The 22,004-nt window shown below is 42.9% G+C and overlaps 1 protein-coding gene and 1 non-coding gene across 9 annotated transcripts in view; both read right to left on the bottom strand.

The window, feature by feature from the left end:
- The window catches only part of Nin (ninein), a 95,839-nt gene extending 74,070 nt beyond the window's left edge, over window positions 1–21,769 (bottom strand). For 3 of the 8 annotated variants that reach the window (XM_074068000.1, XM_074068002.1, XM_074068004.1), the window contains exons 1-3: window positions 21,668–21,769; window positions 21,173–21,226; window positions 11,667–11,870 (exon numbers count right to left, since the gene is read on the bottom strand). In XM_074068000.1, coding sequence (XP_073924101.1) covers window positions 11,667–11,849 — 183 coding nt within the window. In that variant the 5' untranslated portion in view covers window positions 11,850–11,870; window positions 21,173–21,226; window positions 21,668–21,769. Of the gene's footprint in view, window positions 1–11,666; window positions 11,871–21,172; window positions 21,314–21,667 lie in introns of those variants that run through there. The other 5 variants (XM_074068001.1, XM_074068003.1, XM_074068005.1 and 2 more) reach the window with 3 other exon arrangements.
- On the bottom strand, window positions 15,574–15,706 carry LOC141422251 (small nucleolar RNA SNORA1). Its single transcript, XR_012446849.1, has one exon. It is a non-coding gene; the product is annotated as a small nucleolar RNA SNORA1 (small nucleolar RNA).
- Window positions 21,770–22,004: the final 235 nt, after the last annotated feature.

The raw sequence follows: 22,004 nt of genomic DNA, 5'->3' as shown, positions 1-22,004 counted from the left end.
GGAAAGAACCAGGTTTATTTAAGGAAATAATCAGAACTGGGATATTACTTCGCTCAAAAAGGTAATATAAGTCTATCCAATATATATCCAAGTATATTCTATAACTTCAATGTATGTGACCTCACGATGGGACAGCAGGGAGAGATGCTGCTTCTTCTTAACATAATTCTAGTTTGATAACGTGACACCTATGTACACAGAACCCATAGGTAAACACAGAATGAAAGTTGGTAAGTGTGTCATTTGTGCTGTGGTGGGTCTCTGTAGGTATCATTACAAAACACTGCCTAGAGCTTCAAATATAGGTGACAGATATAAAACACTTCCAGATTACATTTGGAAAAGCAGCAAACTTTATTAGTTATCTAAACAATGGAGAAAAAAATCACAATGTCTTATCTGTGCAAAGCAAAAGAGAACAAGCCATCTTACTTATATGTCAGAAGACTGGATTTGCTTATCATTTACCACCTTCTCCCAAAGTATATGTGATCTTCACATTAGTTTTGATTAATTGAAATAATTTCCCAAAGTCATATTCCTTTTAGACCAGGTAGACTTAATAAATATATGTAATTTTAAAATATTTTAAGATGTACAATTTGAAGTTTTCATATGTGTATATACTGAAATAATCACTACAATCAACCTAATTAACATATCCATCATCTTATACATTTACACTTTTTACTTTTTTTGTGGTGAAATTTGAATTAGGTTGTCTTTGGCCCTTACCATCAACATAATGGAAGGAGCCAGAGCAGAAGCCTGTCAAGGGAAGCGAGCCATCTGCTAAAGAGATAAGGCAGCACAATCCAAGAAAGGGTTAGACAACTGCAGAAATGTAAGCTGTGTTAATTAGGGTTTCCCAGCTGATAAATCATCCTGAAACCTTCAAGAGGGAGGAGTGTATGGTCCTGGCTTAGGCAGGATGCACCCCGGCTCCCATTCACACAGGCAAGGCCCATCTCCCCCATCACCTAGTACGCAAGTACCACATACCCAAAAGCTCTCCCACTCAGGGCTGCTTGATGGGCATCTCCTAATTCCTACTAGAATCATTCCTTCTTCTTAGAGCAGGCAGCAGAGGGGTTGGGAGGATACCACAGGCTCCAAGCCAGGTGGGTCCAGGTCCTAAGTCCAGCTCTGCCACTTTCTTCCTGCTGTGAATTGGCCAACTTGCTAAACCTCTCTGAACTGTAGTTTGCTCATCTCTAACAGCAGGGATAGCTAGAAAATGATAGGCATGGTTCATTCTATGAACATTTGTTGAGCAGTGCTATGTGCCAGGCACCGTCCTAGGCCCTTGTGATACAACAGGGAACAAGAGTGACAAAATTCCTCGCCTCCGTGGAGCTTATCCTCTCAGGAGATGTCACAGGGAGACAAGCAAGTGCTATGCTAAGAGCACTGCATGCATTTCATGGGCGTCATAACACCTCCCTAAGCAGAGCTCCGAGGCAAAATGAAAATTATGTAAAACAGCAGAACATCTTAGGATTCAGATATCCCACAAATGGTAAATTCTACTAACATGTACAATAATAGCATGACTACTGCCACCACTTTTATAGAGATAGAGGGTCATATAAGGAAGCAAAGCAGCTGGCCATGGGAGTAGCTGAGACAGTGAGGTGGGAGGGTGGGGTGACAGAAGGGAGTCTGGGGACCTGTTCTAGGGAGGACCTTCAGAGTTGCCTAGAATCAGAGACTACACCGTTCTGCTGTGTATAGGGATCCAAACTCTGGGTTCCCCGGCTCTCTTAGAATATTAATGGAGCTTTTTGAACAAAGCCTGTCTCCCCTTGCTACAAGCTGAACAGGAAGAGGCTCCTGTTTCAAAAGGAGGCATTTGTCTTGAGAACTTCAAATTCTTTACACCTGACCCTGCAATTCTCCCTGTGTCTCCTAAAAGTCTACGCTTTGACAGAGGTGATAGGGAAGAGCAGAGCCCTTGGGAGTTTGGTCCTAACACAGTTCAATTTTGTGAGTAGTAGCCTTGAAGGCTACCCAGGGGTCTATGTACCTCGGTTTCATTCCCCGACAAATGACAAAGACATTTATAATCTGGGATTATTTCAAATCAACCTCCAAGGCTTTCTATTTAGCCCAAGTCTCCCTTGAAGAAGGTATAATAAACACACAAGTGCTTGAAACAATATAAACTTCATGTGCCTGTAACGCTAGCTATACAGGAGGTGGAGATGGGAGGATCGCAGTGTGAGGCCAATCAGGGCAAAAAGGTTAGCGAGACCCCATCTGAAAAACAACCACAAAAGAAAAGGGTTGGAGGTACAGCCCAAGTGTCAAACATTTACCTAGCATGTGTAAGAACTTGGGTTCAATCCCCAGTGCCACAAAAAACAAACTATGTAATATTTTGTACTTTACAATGCATGTACAGGTAGATATAATACCAAAGCAAAATTCCTACTGAACAACAAATAGAGACCTAAATAGCAAAGGACAAGAATGGAAACATGCTAAGGGGAGGTCACTAATGGGAGGGGAAGGGGAAAAGAAGGAAGTTAAGAAGATGAATATGGTTGATGTACTTTCTATTCAAGAATGAATACAGAATTTTAAAACCTGTTGAAATCACCACAAGAAGGGGACTAAGGCAGAAAGGAGAAAAATGGGGGGGGGTGGACCAATTCAGGAAATAATACATATATACATGGAAATGTCATAATGGAACTCTCTGTATCAATATCTCAAGCAAAAATGTCTGTTTTTCTTCAAAAATGGAGGACAAGAAGGTAAAACAGCCCTGTCTGAGGGTTAGGAGAAGGGAGATTATAAGGAAATGGTGTAAGAGGGTGAATATGGCAGAAATATTATGTACTCATGTATGGAAATGGAAAATGGGACCTGTTGAAACTATTCTAAGAATCGGGGGGGAACAGAATGATGGAGGGGTGAATTTAAGTATGATATATTGTAAGCAGTTTTGTAAATGTCACAATGTACCCTCAGTACAATAATATAATAAAAAAATTTTGTTCCTTAAACAACTATTTTAAGCCAGGCATGGTGGTGCACAACTGTAATTTCAGCACTTGGGACTTGGAGGCAGGAGGATCTAGAGTTTGAGGTCAACCTGTATGCAACAGCAAGACCCAGTCTCAAAAATAACAAATCAAAACAGCAAAGAAAATAAACTATTTTTTAAATCTGTATAATGTATTTCAAAAGGATGACATATTAGCATGCAAAAACCTAACAGGCTGGAGTTGTTCAGTGTTGGGGCACGTATTCATATGCTGCTACCTAAACCCTAAGTGAATCCCTTTTACACTATGTGAGAAAAGCTGATGGATCAGGAAGATTTTCAATGATCAAGAACAATGTAATTATGTTTAACGTATTCTTTGATAGGATAAAACTAAACATTTTTTGAATTCACAATGCTCAGTCTTTTTTTTTTCTGCCACTACATGGGATAAAAGATCCAGTTATCAGAAAATTATTAATGTGGGTCCTGGATAATCCCAGATCAGGGTATTATTGAAGGTTCACACTCTCTTAGATATGTTGTCATTTGAATTTTACAACATCCATGTGAGAGGCAAGCAGAGGTCTTGCCTTGAAATTTAGGAGACAGTAGCTCAGAGAAGGCATGGACAGGTCTTGGAAGTGATGATGTTACTGGAAGAACCAGGTCTGTTTCAGGCATCACAACTCTGCCTGTCTGAGACCAGCTTCGCTCTAGCTCTGACCTCTCAGGGAAACCCCCTGATGCTGTGAGCCTAGCCCTGGACTCCCCCAGTCACCAGGCATACAGCACATAGCAGATGTGCAGCAGCAGGGACTCAAGATCAAGAGGATTCATGACCTCTGCCCTTAAGGAGTTTGTCAGCTGCACTCTAGAAAGCAGGAGTAGAATGTGGAAGGAGAGAGGAGACTATTAGTAACTATAAAATGGAGCCTAATAAGTACCTTGAAAGGGGACTCTGATAAGTCAGCATGTCCTACTTGGCCAGTGGAGAGGAAAATGGGAACAGTTTTGTGACACCTATCTTCTCTTAAGATATTCACAGGCAGAGTTAAAGGTTTCCAAAATGTACTTACAGAGTGGTAAATCAGCCTCATTTTAGAACAACAAAAAAAGCATCTAACATGATTATTAACACAGTTTCTTTACAATCTAAGAATATCTATCTCCTTCCTCAACAACAAATCCTAAAATGCAGGCGCCACTCAGCAGCTGATCAAAACAATCATGCAGCTGTAAGCCTTACATTGATCTGTGTTTCCTTCTTGCAAGGTGATGGAGACACTGGGTCCTTGGATTTAAGCAGCAGTAAATGCCACATCTTTGATTCAAGGAGGTAGTTTTCTAATGGAGGCAGGTGACTGCTATTTTCCATTAATACTCATGAATACTGATGTGACAGAAAAGCCCCTTTAGGGCTCAACCCAGAACAAAAACGTTGATAAATGCCTCTGTGGTGCAGAATCACATAAGAGCAGGCTGACCATGTTCAGTAACTGAAAATTTTAAGTGCCATTTTTTTCCTCCATGGGACCTTTCCTATTGTATTATGTTAAAATTTTAGAAATCTTCACAAATATGCAAGACAATTAATTCTCGCAAGGTATCATGCTTCTGGGTTATGCATCCCCTGGATGCTACCTCTTCATTTGAATAATGATTGCTGCCTTTCGTTTTCAAGCCTCCCTCTATCTTGTATGCCTCAAAGGACAGTTTGCAGGGATGAGCAAATTACATGACTGACTTAAAACACACATGACATTTAAACTAAATTAACAGGAAGACTATTCAAGTCTGATATTTTTGTCATGTGTCACCATGACCTCATCACTCTTCCTCTCCACCTTTCATACGAATGCTTTTTTAGAAACACAATTTGCCTTTCTGGAAAAAAAGCAAAAAACAGCAGCAGTTTAAGTACCACATAAGAAGTGAATGCTATTTAAAACCACAGAAAACCTGCAATAGGAGGAAGAACAAAGAGCCTAACATTGCATAAAATCACCTACTGCAATCCTAGATCAAAGGTCTACAGTTTCCACAGGTGGACAGGCAGTAGGTCAACAGACCAAGGTAAGAGAAGTCAGGTCAGTGTCTGTGGAGGTGAGCTGGTTAAAGAAGACAAAATTCTATGCAACTGTCATTCAGCTCATTGGGCTTGAACCCACTCCTACAAAAGGAAGTCAATGGCAGAGGCTTTAAAACATCAAGTGTTAGTTGAAGTGGGTATAGAAAATATGGACTCGAGGGCTGGAGGAGTGGCTTGAGTGGTAGAGCACCTGCCCAGCAAGCATGAAGCCCTGAGTTCAAAAAGAAAAAAAAAAAGAAAATACGGTCTCAAATTGGAAACTAAAAGTTTTCGAGACCATACTGATGGTTTGGTTCATGAGAAGGAATTCTTCCCCTATTACGTCATTGCTGTGCTATGCTTATTTCAATTTAGCAACTGTGGTACGACCATTTTCATCACCCCCAAAACAAACCCTCTACCCACTTAAGAGTCACTCCCATGCCCCCCACCATCCCTGCCCCTGACACATATCCATGGACCTTCCATCACTATGGCCTTGCCTATTCTGGACATTTCATATCAATGTAATCGTATGGTATGTGGCATTTTGCATCTGGCCTTTCACTAAGCATCACCTATGTGCCTTATTTTAGTCATTGGCAGTGAGCATCACGGCCAAGGGAAATGACTTGCCATGCCAACATTTGTCCCACACATGGAATTTTACACTTGGTATCCTTTGAGAATTACAGTTTCTCCCTGATGTCTGATATTTAATCCAAAGTTTAATTTTTTTCTTTGACGTCAGAGAAAACCAAAAACAATGCCACTTGTTTGTGGCAATTGTCTACCTATCATGTCCTGTGAACTACCAACCAGAATGATCTACCTACACACACACACACACACACACACACACACACACACACACACACACACACACCAGGGCTTCAAATCAAATTAAGCAGATTGATTTTGGAGCTTCTGACCTCATGCTTTCATTTATAACATTGCACTGGTTTTGTGCTTGTATCTACTAGAGTGCTTTTCAATTGCAAGCTGCAGAAGCTCAATTAAAGGTACATGAAATACTAAAAAAAAAAAAAAAAAAAAAAAGAAAGAAAAAGAAAACATGGACTCAAGAGAAGATCAAGAGACAAGAAAATATTTATAGCACTTGCAAGGAGAAATAACGCAAACTACCCAAGGGATGTAGCTTTTGATGAAAGACCCTGTTATGAAATGTTATATTCTAAATAAAGCATTTGCCCTATTGTAGTTTAGTACTCACTTGCTGCAGGCCATATAGCAGCCAAAAGCATTTTAAAAGGTAAATTTTTAAAACCTATGTGAGGCACGGTGGCTCACATCTATAATCCTAGCTACTCAGAGGGTAGAGATCAGGAGTGTCACAGTTTGAGGCCAGCCTGGGCAAAAAGTCTGTGAGACCCCCATCTCAACCAATAAAAGCTGGGTCTGGTGACCATGCCTGTCATTCCAGATACTCAGGAAGCATAAATAGAATTGTGGTCCAGGCTGGCCTGGGCATAAGAAAGCAAGACCCTATCCCAAAAATAAGGAAAGCAAAAAGGGCTGGGGATATGGCTCAAGTGGTACAGCACCTGCCTAGCAAGCATGAGGCTGAGTTCAAACCCCAGGACCATCAAAACAAACAAAAACAGTCTAAGACAAATTGAAGTTACACTTCAAGACTGATCCAAGAAGCCCTGCCTGATAGAAATGGTCATGAACCACCACCACACAAGAGAGCTTCTAGTAAATTCATTCTCTAACAAGCTTTCTTAGAAGATCATTACTGGAAAATCACTCTACCAAAGACCCATTCTGGGAATGTAGGGATAGAGAAGAGATATGGTGAGCTAACTGTGTCCCTGGCTCTATGAGAGACCTTTCATACACACAATCTCAGCCAATCACAATCTTACAAGGAAAGTATTAAATTTCCCATTATACAGAAGAAACTGAGGCTCGGTATTAAAGATGACAGGTCCAGATAGCTGAAAAATGGCAAGAGCCAACACTTGAATCCAGGTCTGACTTCAATGAGTGTCCTCTAACAGTACACCGTCTCTACATGCTCATGGTCTTTGGAGAGGGATGGAGAATAAGACTCATTTCTGCACACTTGGAGTTTGAAGAAACTCTGGAGACATGCATTCAAATGCAGGGACTGGGGACACCACTATCCCATTCTGGCACTGCCTCAAATGAGTCACCTGACCCTGAACAAGCCTTTCAGATGCTAGGATTCTTTGCTGCACAGGTGAGGCCTGATGGCTAATATCCATGATGAACACTGGAGAACATTAAGTCCCCTTTGTGCAGACAAGTAGATATTTCTAGAAGAATTAGTAGAGTATTGCATTCCTAACCATATCTTCTCTGGCATAGGAGATAGGCCTTTCTGAAATAAAGTACTAGGAGCAATGGCCACTTAGCACTTAGTCCCTACCTGCTTTTTCAGAGCCCAAGGCCCAGCCAGCATTCTTCCCTCTGCCCTTGCTTCATGCCACAGCAAATACCTCTAGAACACTTAGGATTTGCAGCACTCACAACCCAAGTTAATTTTGCAATGAGTTCAACAAGAAAGTGTTAATTCAGAAGAGAAGCAAGTATAGCGGCCTCCTAATCAGGTCCTTCCTATAAATACAGACCTATAGACCCCTCAGGAGTTTAAATTAATCCCAAAGGATCCGGCTGTACAGGAAAAGCGTGATAATTTACTGAAGTCACAAGAGCAGCACAGGAATTAATAATAATTGTCACCATTACAGGTTAAACGCTGGTGGTTAAACAGTAAGGTAAAGCAAATGGTCAGACATTTGAAAGGTGTGAGAGAAATGTTTCCATCATTCCCTGCAATGGGTTTGAAGGGCCTCAATCAATCATATAGTGCATGATTGCAGGGCAGTTATAAAAGGCAGGATTTGATGATCAGGTGTAATGTCATCCAAAAACAAGTCAAAATAATCACTTCCAATGCTTAAATATATGAAAGAGAAAGAAACCTTAAAAATCTTTTAATGAATTGAAAACAAAGCAGCAAGTCCATCGTTTAAAATTAATCATGACATTTGTAAATGAACCCCATGCATTTTGAAATGAAAGGTAGAAAGCTGAGATTAATTATATATTTGTACAGCTATTAAAATTTAATACTAAAAATTTCAAAGTGCCTTTTTGGCCCATGTCCCCATACCTGTGGGACTCTGGGAGCAAAGGGTGAGTTCTGCTGCCAGTTGGCTTATTCTCATTCTAAAGTATGCCAAGAATGTGGGCATTTTAGCCCCCAAATTCATATTAAAGAGCATATCAATGAAGCTTCAGGGAGCTGTGCTGTCTCAAAGTTGGCATATTGCATAAGGAAAGGAAAATGTACTCTGAGAACTGAATACAACTAAAGGCTTCAACAAAACCAAGGCAAATTATCTTCTTTATGTTCTAATTTCTAGCAAGAGAGACAGAGACCTGAGGAAATAATTCATTTATAAGACACAAGAAACATGATGCATCTAAACTGGAATTTCTAGTTTGGATTGAAAACTTGGTTCAGTGAGAGCTAACATGGTTCCTTTTCTTAAATTTTTATGGTACTTTCTCCCTGTACTATTCACCTGCCAGGTACATTACCGAGCTAGACCAGCAATTCTTCAGAGTTTTGAGGACCTAACAGGTGCTCTACTGATGACAAAGACATGGGACAGAAAACACATCAGTAATGTCCCTTTTCCTTTAAATCAGGGATCTAGAAGTTAGGCATTTCAAACACTTGTATAGTCACCACCATACTCAGACGACTATGGACTCAATTTATAAAGCATGACAGATAAGTTGAGTCATAATTTGGGAGAAAACGGCCTAACGGCAAATGCCTGAAAATGGCAAGTGACTTGAGTTACTCTCCTAAACAACTGTTAAAAGAAGCATTAGGCTTTAAAAAAGAAGTTAATGAAGATGGACTGTAAGATACAAAGACAGATTCGTACTCTTGATTGAGAGAAAGAATCCCTTTTATCTTCTTTTCAAGAATTCAGCCTCCAATAAAGGTGAAATTGGAAATTTCTTTGTATTTAAAAATTACATTTCATTAAGATTTAGAAGATAAAATGAAAGCCATAACCATCCAGGAAGCTGGCGGATGCCAATGTAATCAAGTCAATTTAATGAACAACTGTAGCATACAGTAAACATAAATAAAAATAAACTGCACCAATTCCACAAGACGAGTGTACACACTAGTCTTAGTGTCCCACAGACATGCAGAACACACACAATACACATTTGTTGGATTCATGGATAAATGATTACATTCAGATTCACGGTGCTACTTTTCTTCTGTATTACTAAATAAAGCCGCTAACCCTTCTAAGTTTATCTATAAAGACCTTCTAATGACAGGAAAGATGACTGACACTACAGAACAACTTCTGTGATAACTATGGTTGACAACAATCCACCAAGTATTTCAAATAATAGAGAGGATTCTGAATGTTTCCAACACAAAGAAACGATATGTCTGAGGATGACAACTATGCTAGTTATCCTGACCTAATCATTGCACACTGTATGAGTACACTGACATGCCACACTGTACCCCATAAGTATGCACAATTACCACCATCATTTTAAAAAAATTAATATAATTTTTAAAAACATGTACTCTCACAATTTATGATCCTTACTCAATATATCAGGAAGGTGATGGCACTGGGATTGCTTCAATGAATTGTAAGGAATTTTTTTCTTTATAATATGAAATTATAAACCATATAGAATATCTTCACAACATATGGCCAAGTTTATATGATCAGCTGAGGAATAATTCAGATTCATAAAAAATGCAAATTTAACAGTAGTGCATTAATTCATGCCAACCCTGCTCTTCAGACCATCACCAGGGACCTCCCACACAAAATCAATATGCATCCATCTATTTAACTTTTATAGCTGGCTCCCTAAGTAAATATCACGCTATAGACCACTTAGGTATTCATTCTTCAGGCAAATAGCAAAAGTAAAAAGCAGACTGGTGGTGTCAAGTCGTTAACAAATCAATCGATAACTGTTCCCTGGTTTAGTCTACCAACGGAAGGAAAGATGTGTGGCATCTGTAGAACAAACTGTTAATCTGCTGTCAAGGTGCAATGTGCCTGCAACAGAGGAGCCATGCTGACTCTGACTCTGACTCTGAGCAAAGCTCCCAGGAAAACCCACAGTCAGTAGCACTATGATTTCTCGGGCTTTCAGAAACGTTAAAACAGATCTGCCCTTCGAAGCTAATTCTTAGACTCCAAAAGACCCAAGACCCCCTAACTACCACACTGGGAGATGGCACTCTTTTCCTCTCCATCCTGTCTAAACCTGAGGTGGTACTCAGAAACATTTAAGTACACTACATAGTGAGGAGAAAATTGCTCAGTCTTCCAGGCACCCATTTTTAGTGCTTTCGAAGATGTTTAGCATTTTCTAAGGATCACAAATATTCACAAGCAGCTATTCCCCCTCCCAAAAGTGATCAAGGGGCCCCAGTTTTTCCAAAGGACTCACATATTTTTTTCTTTGAGTAGAGGCTCTATGACACCACTTTCATGGTGTTAGGCCCTGAGACTATCATCTTTTCTACGTTCATTTCAGGATAATTTGCTACTCCTGTTTCTCTCAGGTCAGGCAGTCAGAACACCATACTGTATCTGAAGTCACTTACCCATCTTGCCAGCTAAAAGACAGCAAAAACAAAATGAAGAAAAGGAAGTTGTCACTAAAGTTCAGCTCTGTGACTGCTTCCTCAATCTACACCACATAATAAAAACCACTGTCTAAAAGTGTCAGCAATTATAGCAATGCAGCTCAAAAAGTACTGCCTGATTTGTCCTCTTATCCATTCCAAAAACGTACACAAAGTCATATAAACGGTGCCATTAATAATAATTAGAGAATTGGAGACAATCTCAGGTTGTGACAAATCAAATGCCCTTCCCACTATCCATAAAAGATAAAAAAAAGAAAAAAGAAAAACGAAATGATTGCTTCTCACCTCTTTCTCATGTCTGTGACTCGATCTATGGGGAAAACATGACTATCTGTTGTCAAATGACACACATCCCAGCTGGAAGCCAGTCATGCTGGGTTTTAAATGAGCCTACACTGTATTTACTTACTCTCCTACTTTACTTCCTGGGTGGAAGGTTTTAATTAATACTTCACCCAGAAATGATCCACACAAGACATAGCTTTATTAGGAACAAAAAATTCCTAATGTATCTGCTCTTCCTGTGAAGGGCAGTACTCTAACTGCCTTTTCCTTCTCTTCATGAAAATCTCCCCTCCTTTCCGTCCCAATGATGAAGGAGGAGTCAATGAGATGACCCACAAAGAGCAAGAAGCAAGTTGGGGAACATCCTTTTTCTCTCTTTACATACACTGCTCCACATACAACATAATTCTAGAGCACGAACTAAAGCAGACCCTTGCCATCTCGCCAAACTGCACTGTTAAGCCACACCCACTATGTTCTTTTACCAGGTTTAACGGCCAGGTTGCCAGAAACAAGTTGCAACACATTTGCCTTGCACCACCCCTGGCACCCCAGCAGAAACTGCACCCCACTTCCCACAAACTGTGTTCTTCCCCAGACCTTACCCTGCCCAAGAGGTTGTCCTGAAGCAGCGTCTGATGCAGCAGTGGGGCCACCTCCTCCAAGCTCAGCATATGACAAAGGTCGGTGAGTTCCTCCTGTCCCAGGGACCCAGTTCCCGTTGTGTCAAAACTGTCAAAGAGCTCCTTGAGTCGGGCCTCATGCTGGTCCTGCTCCACCTCATCCATCCCATAGCCCACAGTGCTCACCTGTGCAGGACAGAGACAAGGACAGGTTGGGGCACGTCACCCCTTGGCACACTCACCTCTCCCGGTCCCGCCGTGGCTTGGGAGTGCTTCATGTGTATCAAACTCTATTTCCAGCACATTCCCAGAACCCAGCCCTGCCCAGTGGGGCTCTTACATGCACTCACACCAGGGCACATCCATAGGTCAGCTCACACAAGGTAACTTTACCAGAATGAGGGGGTCAGGTAGCCAAGAGACACCCTCCTCTCCTGTCGGGCCCTCAGGTAGATGGCTATTGTTTCCACTGATCCCACCTCATCTGGCCTGGACTTAAAGGCCACTTCTGACAGCCAGTGGAGGCCAAATGAGCTAATTTCTTGTACCAACCAGCTGCATGGCCAGAGCCTCCATGCAAGTCAGCAAGCTAGAAACAACCTGCCCAGATGCTGCAAGCTGGCGGTATGGTCACACTGATTAGATGCACTCAGATCAGCCTAGATGCTCCCAGTAGTAGCTAAACTGGAAGGCTGCAGCAAGTGGCACGGGCTGAGCACACCTGCAACAGAACCAGCTCCTGTTTACATGAGACCAGATGCCTCTTACATGAGTTCTTCAAAAAGCAACTCAATTAGCGTGGTTGGTGCAATTACCTGTGCTGTGACAGGGAGAGTATTCCCTGAAGCTTGCTGTCATCCCAGAGAGTTTTAGGTAATGAATGCTTGGTTGCTAGAGAAAGGTAAAAACACCACTCCAACCTTTCCCACAGAAAGGTTTGGAGGAGCCACAGCAAGGCTTAGGCAAATAGCACAACATCTTAGGGAACGTGCTTCATCTCAAGCAGCTCATCTTTTCTGCCTAGCTAACTTGTCTTCCATCTCTCTGACACCAACAACCCCAACCCTAACCCCAGACCTTCCATTGTGCCACTTTCCCCAAGATCAGTAAAAACCTGGAGACCTCAGTAGCTCTGAATCACTTTTTGTAAAGAATATATCTGGGATGGATGGAACTGGAGAATATCATTCTGTGTGTGTTTAGCCAGGCTTAGAAGACCAAAAATCATATGTTCTCCCTCATGTGTGGACTTTAGATCTAGGACAAATACAGCAACGTTGTTGGAGTTGAGTCACCTGACAAGGGGAGAGCACATACGGGAGGAACGGGGATAGGTAGGAAACCCAAAACATGAAAATGTTTGATGTCCCCACTGCAGAGGAGCTAATACAGAAACCTTCAAGCGACAGAGGTCAATATGGGAAGGTGATCAGGAACTAGTGAAAAGGTCAGGTAGAGATGAATCAATTTGGGTTGTAACACACTTGTGCATGGAAGCAATGCTAGGAATCTCTTTGTATAGCTATCCTTATCTCAACTAGCAAAAACGTTTTGTCTTTCTTATTATTGCTTATGTCTTCTCTTCAACACAATTAGAGAAAAGGGCAGAAAAGGTTCTGCCTGGAAGTGAGGGGATATAGGGGAGAGAATGGCCCAAACAATGTATGCACATATGAATAAATGAATTAAAAAAAAAAGAATATATCTTGGATAATCCAGGTACTTCCCACTCCAAGACTTTTTTTTCCTTGCACATGTGCTGAATCTTCCAAGGCAAGCCCGAAACCTGCACATCTGGAGGAGCCTTTGCCATGATGCAACAGATGCTAAACATAACACATACTCTTGGGATGGTGACCTCAGCCACTGGCAACAAGGCTCAACCAACCCTTGACTATTTAAAAAAACAAACAAACAAAAAACAGCACTTTCAGCTAGGAGCTGGAGGTGTAGCCTGGTGGTAGAGCATGAGCTTACCTTGTACAAGGCCCTGGGTTCGATTCCCAGCACCACCTCCATGAACAACAAAACCAACTTAAACTAAACCATCCCTGGGCCAGAAAACTCTAAATGGGTGATGTACAGATCATTACAACATGGGGAACATGTAAGTTAAGACGTTGAACACAGCCAGAACAGAAGCTGAAAAGAGCTTCCTGTGACAAAATGGTACAGCTCTAGGCTGTATTTGCTTTCTTTTCATAGACAGCTGCTAAAAGTGACAGCCAACACAGATTCACTACCTTAGCAAAACTAGGTGGATTCAGAAGAGGAGTCTGAACAGCTCTGCCACTCATTAAAACAACATAGTGTGGTTTGGGTCCAGACTCCCAATATTGGGCAGGTCTCTTCCACTAGCAGTTTTTCCATCGCTAAGGGGCTGCTGGCTCTGGCTGTCTTCCCAGGGTTGGTCTGTTGGGTTAACTAATCAGTATGTAAATGTTTTCAAAATACACTGAGAGTGCTACATAAACATCAAAGCATCAGAGAAGAAACACCAAGGTGTTATGCAAACCCACAGAGGTAGGAATTTAGACAAGGCCAAGGTTTGGCTAACGAGATTCACCTAGAGTCTGCCAGTTAATTGCCAGCTAAGATCTGATGAGGGCCCATAGTGTGCTCTGGGGTTTTAGATGTACTACAGCTCTCAGGCTCACTCGCTTTTATAGTTCGTTAGGCTGCAATCTGAGTAACTCCAGAAAAGTCAGATTAGTCTGCCTTTGCCTGATCGTTGCATATATGTTTAAAAACTCAAAAAACAAAAAAAAAAAGAAAGAATACTAACATTTCCACTTTCAAAAATGATTTTTCAGGGGTGCCGATTTGTCCATCAAAGCAAACACAAGGGCAATAAAAACAAAAGGGAGCAGTAAAACTCACAATGTACTGAGAAGGACTGATCTTACAATGCTTTTTTGAGTTTGATAAGCTATCATGCCCCTCCATGGGTTTTCACTATGTCGAACTTGTTTCATCATTTTATAGAAGCTTTCTTTTCTTATCTGTTTTGACTGGGGGGCCCTGGTGATGGGGGAGGGGATGGGGACACCTCTGTGGAACAAATGCTTACACTGAAACATCCAGGAGATGTTACACACAGTGACAAGTTGTCAGTACTCATCTGGCACAGAATGCATTTTTGCTAGTTGATATTTTTCTCCAAATGTTCATCAGAAATTTCATGTGCAAGAATTTTTTTTTCTCCCTACTTGACAGAAATTTCTTTAAGGGTAAGGCCCATAGCTTCTATTTCACTTATATCTTCCCCCAAATGAATAATAGTACAGTCTGTTCTTCACACAGGGGACTCAGCAAACATCATGAACTGATTTACTGTGAGGCCATTCCGTGGGAGGAAAGCTACCCTGAATGGGAGGCACAGAAATGAGCATATGAAAATTGTGAAATACCTCTTTCTTCCATATATACATTTCTACTTCCCCCTTCTTGTCCCTCTTGAACGGCATTTTCAGTCTTAGACATAACCACTAGAAGTAGAGCACCTAGAGTGACTACCAAATTGAACTAGAGAGAAGCCAAATGATGTTTAATTCAAAGAATTCACCCAATGGACTCACAAATGCCAACTGTATTTTTCTGTCATGGGATGACACTTTTTTTTTTAATGTCAATAAATTATTTAATAATTTTACATGTTTTGGTTGGTTTTACTGCACATCAAGGTCACCTTTAAAGTTGATTTTTCTCCCAGGATAGCCCTCTTTAAAAGATGCTTAATCCAGTTGTCCTGAGGACCTGTGGGATTTAATTTCCTGAAGCAATTTATTGTTCAGTCCTAGGAGATTAATTATAGAAAGCACTTTGTAAATACCAAGTTTTTCTAGGAAACATTTTTCTCATTGCATCTTTTCATCCATGAGCTTAAGCAAAATGTTACAGATCTCATTGTCACCACTGCAATGCATTTACTGTGATGGAAGCATGACCTGTGTCTCAATTTAGCCACATTGACCAATCTAGGACACCAATCAGCAGTGCCCCCTCTCATCTGGAATGAGGCAAGGGATGACACTTTTGAGGAGAATCTGTACCAAGATACCTTCAAGTTCTCTCATTTATCCAACATGAGTAACAGTACCTGTCTGGAAGGGTCATTCTGGGGGTTAAATATGGCACACAAGTGAGAATGGCTAATCTCAGGGAAATGATACAAGAAAATATCTGAGGCTAAAAAAGGAGGCAGAAACTTAGAGTGACTGAAGTCAATCTGTCATAAATCTACCTTCAAAGAAGCAAAGCAGAAAACGTATAGGGCCACAGAATAGAGGATGAGAGTGACAATGAAGGTAGTACTCTATTGTTAAATGATAACACCAGCAGGTGATGTTCAGTGCTTCCTTGACCTTCAGATGCAAATGATTGATAAATATTGATGTCAAATAAAAGCAGAGAGGCTAAAATGTACTTGGGAATTCAGAAGAAATTTTTATTTCTGAGTACTTACCCCCAGTCTGACCTAGGCAGAGTACCTTATGTATATATCATCTCATTTAATCCAATTCTTGGAAGTAGAGAGTATCCTCTCCCCTGTTTAAGTGCAGAAATGGGGGCCTGACAACATTAGCAACTTATCCAAGCATACAGTACCACTGCAGGGGTGGAGCTGAGATTTGACTTCTAGTGTGACTCTGAATTATATATCTCCCAATCTAAACATGTGCGTTCAACACACGAACAGGGCCACTGACGACACCACTGCCAAACTCACCTCCACCTTTGGATGTCAGCCAGCTGAACACTACTGAGTACTAACAACCGCCATGGCCACATACTTTTCCCCTACCTCCCTCGGTCCACTCATTGAATGACTAGAGCCTACAAGTCTCTGGGGATACTTACGTAGAAACAAACTTTTTTTTTTTTTTTTTGGTAAAGCAGCTTGGGGATTTGGGCATGGAAGAAATAAATTTTACATAAAAATGACCATGAACAGTCCTATATCTTCAGTAATGGGTATAGCTCAGGAACTGATTATTGTTAAATTACTTCCCCCAAATAAGTATGTCTAACCTGTGCAGTCCAGTGCTTTCCACCCAAAGCTTAACACCCATTAGTGGCAGGAACCTTACTCGAGAATTTAAAAAGTTGAGTTTTATCATTCTGAGTGAGGTTAGCCTGGCCCAAAAGACCAAAAATCGTATGTTCTCCCTCATATGCGGACATAAGATCAAGGGGATTGGACTTTGAGCACATGATAAAAGCGAGAGCACACAAGGGAGGGGTGAGGATACGTAAGACACCTAAAAAATTAGCTAGCATTTGTTGCCCTCAACGCAGAGAAACTAAAGCAGATACCTTAAAAGCAACTGAGGCCAATAGGAGAAGAGGACCAGGAACTAGAGGAAAGGTTAGCTCAAAAAGAATTAAAAAGGTAACACACATGCACAGGAAATTAATGTGAGTCAGCTCCCCGTATAGCTATCCTTATCTCAACCAGCAAAAACCCTTGTTCCTTTCTATTATTGCTTATACTCTCTCTTCAACAAAATTAGAGATAAGGGTAAAATAGTTTCTGCCAGGTATGGAGGGAGTGGGGGGAAGAGGGAGGGGACGGAGTGGGTGGTAAGGGAGGGGGTGGGGGAAGGGGGGAGAAATGACCCAAGCATTGTATGCACATATGAATAATGAAACAATAAAAATTAAAAAAAATAAAAAGTTGAGTTTTGAGTGATAAATCCTCCCTGAAATTGCAAAGAACAATTCCAGGTTCACGAAGACTGCCATAAATCTGGGCCTTCCTGTCAAATGGTCCAGAGCCCTTATGGTTCCTTTGGAGTAAAAGGATCAGTATAGGCAATACTTTGGAGTTCTAACTAGGGATAGTTAAATAAGAAAAAGATGCACAGAGCCATTACTCAAAATATTTATCACCCAATAACCACCCATAATGACAATTATTCAGAGCATTTTCCTTTCAAATAACTCAAAACAAGGCTGCCAAAATGCCACACGCTCTGACGGGATGGCTGTTACAGATCTGTGTTGTGTTCTACTTACAACCCCAGCTGAGGAAATCACAATGCCACCAGGACTGCAAAAGGAGTAGGTAGAGGTATGGCTGGAATGATGACAATCCCAACAGAAGGGAAGTATGAAGTGGCTGTGTGAACTTAGGAACTTCCCAGCATCCATGGTATAGAAAGGAGCTTGTGAGGATGGTACCCCAGCCAAAGTGGATGTCTGTTCGGGGCTGGAGGGAGTGAAAAGGGGACAAAGCCTGGCAAGTGAAAAGCAAATAACAAATAAGCACAATGCCAGAGCCCCTAGCCCAGGCCTTTTAATTCCCATCCAGATGGTCCAGCAGCTGAACAGCTCTGCGGAATGAGATGCCCTCTCTGCTCAGCCCTCTTCCTTTCCAGGGCATCATAATAGATGCTTTCGAACCTGTGTTCAGACATAGCTGTTAGGGGTCCAAAGACTAAGTGACTAATTTCGTTACTTTGGGAGAAAGTAATGGACACAGACAACCCCTGCTTGGCAAAGGCTTTTCATTTATGCTTTTAAATCTCTTCATTTGGCCAGTCAGACTTAATAATGCCTCCAATCAAATTGCCATTTTTTTTTCTTCTCTCTTTTCTGCAAACATTTCATCTGCTGCAAAGATTTCCAGGCTTACCATCTTGGAGTCATTTCAGTATAAAAGAAGATAGTAAGGAGAATAAGTTCAAGTTTAGCAAAAGCTCAACAAAAAGCAATTGCCCCTATTTCCATGTTTATATAGAATACTTCCCTGCCAAAATTACTGCTGCAACTCAGCAGCAAACTGATGACTGTCAGATAGCACCTCCCCTCTAGCTGGATATCAAAAGCCACAGAGATCACCAGGAATATAATTGTGGTGTAAAAATACAACATAAAAACTAAAGTCCCATTGCAGAGGGGAAAAGTCACATTTCAATAAATCTGAAAGAAAATAACAACCTTTGCTAACTACATCATAAAATTTAATTGAACTAAGGGCATCCTACTGGCATCTATTCTAAACATAAACAAGCTTTAGTATTTTACTGTCCTGAAGGTTGCTGCAAAGTCAGGCTTTTGTTAAATCTAATAGCAGGTGGATTATCCAATCAAGTAGTTAACTCAGGGTAGCTGGAGGGAGAAAAAACATGAGTTTAGCACAAGTAGATGCAAATAACCTATAATCAACTACTAAGTAAAACTATGGGAGCAGAAAACAGCTGCATGTTTGTTACCTTTTTTCTAAAAGAGAAAGCTTGTAACAACTTTCACTTCTGGAGCCATATTTACTCAAGTTAACTTAGGATGCCTGAACCTATGAGCACAGTTTCCTGGGGTCCAAGTGAAGAGCTTCTATTCTCACATCTATAAATAGTATTTTACCAACTTTGTACTGTAGGTGAGCATTAGGGTATAGATCCTTTGTAATATTCTCCATGCAAGAGCTTAAATAAGTTTCTAATTGCTTTTGCAAACTGCGACAAAGGAGGGCACAAATTTCTAACAAGGTTGTTCACTTTCATAACCCCATATCTTTAAAAATTCTCATTTATAAGTAACGTAAAAATATCTTTTTGTAGGGTTCAGTAAGCTTCTCCACAAACCCTGGCCCAACAGATGCAAGATGAATAGCCAGAATTCAAACTGCATTATTTATTGGCTTACGAATGAATTGGCATCTGTAAAAGTAAGCCCCTGAAAAAGGCTCTGGCTGTTTGAATTCCTCTAAAAGACTCTGGCTAAACTTGCCAACTCTTTATCAACATAAGACTGATAAAATGTATCTTCATTATCAATATAAAACTGAAACATCAAGATTGGTGAAACATTAGTTTAGAAAGTCATTTGCAGTGACATTTAAAACAATTTATGTGAACATTTGACTCATGATAAGAATACTGCCTATTAAATTAAGATTGGCTGTTCAGAATTCATTGGGCACTATTCCTCCCCCAGGAAAGTTAACGTCGTTTGGTATTAAGCGTCATGACATACCTATAATGAAAAGGGAATAAGAAAAAAGAAACTCATGCCATTCTGAGCAAGCGACTATTAAAATGACTGCTCCTTGACATTTAAACCATGCTTCCTCCGCATCGCCCCAGCTGGCAATATCTTTGCTTATGTTCAACCCATTTGCTTTATCTATGTTGCAGTTCAGAATGCTTCTCTGGCCCTGCAGAGAACAGGTGAAAATACACAAATCTGCAAACCCCTCCCCCTTCAGTTCACCTCCACCTCCCTAAAAACACTGGCAACAGTCGAAGAGATCACATCAGCTCATTTTTCAGCCAGCCTGTAGTGTCACTCTTCCAACAGTCTGGGAATTTCACAGCTACTTTCCACTCAGAGCAGTATCTCAGGTCAGCCACCAATATATTATTCTGTTCACTACAGAAGACACGAGATAAAACTACGCTGACAGTACCAATCTGTTTCCTTGTAGATCGTCAAGCCTCAGCAAGCAGAGAGAGAAATTTATGCTAAGGTAGTTAAGGAAACCCAACTGAGAACTCTTTCATGGTCCCAGGAGTCTTGCTCAGGTGCCATGATGGACTTTCTCAGCATTTGTATCCTAAAAACCTACCGTGTCAGCCACAAAAGACAACTATGCAATCTGTTTTAATTTGATAAACTTGGGACTGAGTTGTAGGGAAGCCTATCTCAGTCATTCCTCAACACTGAGAGAGGATCTATTCCAGTTAACAAGAGAGCAGAAGATCATGTAATAACTAAGTTCTCTGGAAACATCATCTATGGCAGGATAATATTCCAGCTCCCATTTTATTTGCACCTTAACCTTGGTTGGTCTGGGCTGAGGCTCGGAAAATCGCCCCCTTTTGTCCCTCTCTCTTGCAATTTCACAGAAAGAGCTTTAAGCAGAGGCTGTTTCCTTGTCCTCCTGTGGGTTGGGAGGTCGGTTTGGTAGTTGCCCAGACCTGAGGCCCCCAGTCAGCTCCCCTCGCCACACAGCACTCCATACTTCTAGTCCTCTCCTTTGGCGATCAGGGCTCTTAGGCAATGACTAGGTGTCCTTGTGTCCTTCCCCTTTCCTGGTAGCTGCACCGGGAAAGTCTCTACATGCATCCATCCCATGCACTTTCTCAAATTCCCACTTTCAGGGCTCCAAACAGCTCTGCGTTCCTCAGAGCGGACGAACACCCAGTGGTTCCCCACACGGGTTTCTCTTCAGCTTCTTAATCTCGAGGCTGCCTGGGTGGCACCGGCCAACAGAACCACCACCCTCTCTGAGCCCTGTGGGACTCAAGTCCGCTCTTGGACCCACACACAGTAGCAGCTTTCAGCAGCCGGCTGGGACCACGGGGGTGGCGGAGGTGCCCACACCTCGCGGCGCCGGTGCAGCAAGAGGGCGGACGAGCCGCCGGGGTCCTTGGCAACCTGCGCTAGGTCTAGCAGCGCACCTGCCCATCGCCAGCACCAGAAACCTCGGACGCCCCATTGTGTCAGCGGGCAGCAAGCTCGCGGCCCCCGCCGCCCTCGCCTACCTTCTGTCGGCCTCTCCGAAGCGCCCGCACCGCCGGCCGGCCGCCTCCAGTGCTCTGCAAGGCGAAGGAGGGCGCTTTGTTAGGGCTGGGGACGCGGGACAATACTTCGCAGCCGACGCCGCGGTTCCGGTAGGGCGTCCGTCAAAAGGATGCGAATGGGGACCCGCGCGAGCGTCATTTCCATATGTAAGGCGCAGCTCTTACAAAAGCGCCGCGCTCGGGGGCCGCGGTCGCCGCGCGCATCCTCCCGCCCCGCCCCCAGCCCCTCCGCCCGCCCCTCCCGCCCCCTCCCCGCGCGTCCTGCGGGAGCCGCCGGCCCGCCGCAGCTTCCTCCCCGCCCTGAGGGACCCCGCGCGCCCCGGTGGCCGCCCCCGCAGGGCGACCCCCTCGCGTCTGTGCCCGGCCTGTGCCCGGCGACCGGGGCCTCGCCGACGGCCTCCGCGCGCCCCCTAGGCCGCTGGTCGAGGGGTCCCCGGGCTTGGCCTCCCCGCTTACCGCGCGTTCCGGGGCTCAGGCGCCCGGCGCCGCCGCGGGAAGCATGGCCGCGGGCGCACTCGGGGCTCGGCCGCGCACAGCGCGCTCAGCTCCCGGCTCGGTCGCCGCCACCCTGAGCTTTGGACGCAGTGGAGGAAGCGCTGAGCCCGCGCGGGGAGGAGGAGTCAGGGCGACGCCGGCCGGGGCGCGGCTCCTCCTCCGCGGCCCGCGCAGCTCCGGCAGCCGAGGGAGGAGCGGGTGGCGCCGCCAGAGTCCTCGCCGGTGCATGGCCCCCTCCCAGCTCCGGCTCGGGGATTTGAACGTGGAAACGCCGGGGCTCGGGATGTGGATCGGAGGG

The sequence above is a fragment of the Castor canadensis genome, chromosome 3, assembly GCF_047511655.1.
Source record: "Castor canadensis chromosome 3, mCasCan1.hap1v2, whole genome shotgun sequence".
NCBI classification, from domain to species: Eukaryota; Metazoa; Chordata; class Mammalia; order Rodentia; family Castoridae; genus Castor; species Castor canadensis.
Note: the sequence above shows the minus strand (reverse complement) of the source record. Positions and strands in the feature narration are given on the sequence as shown.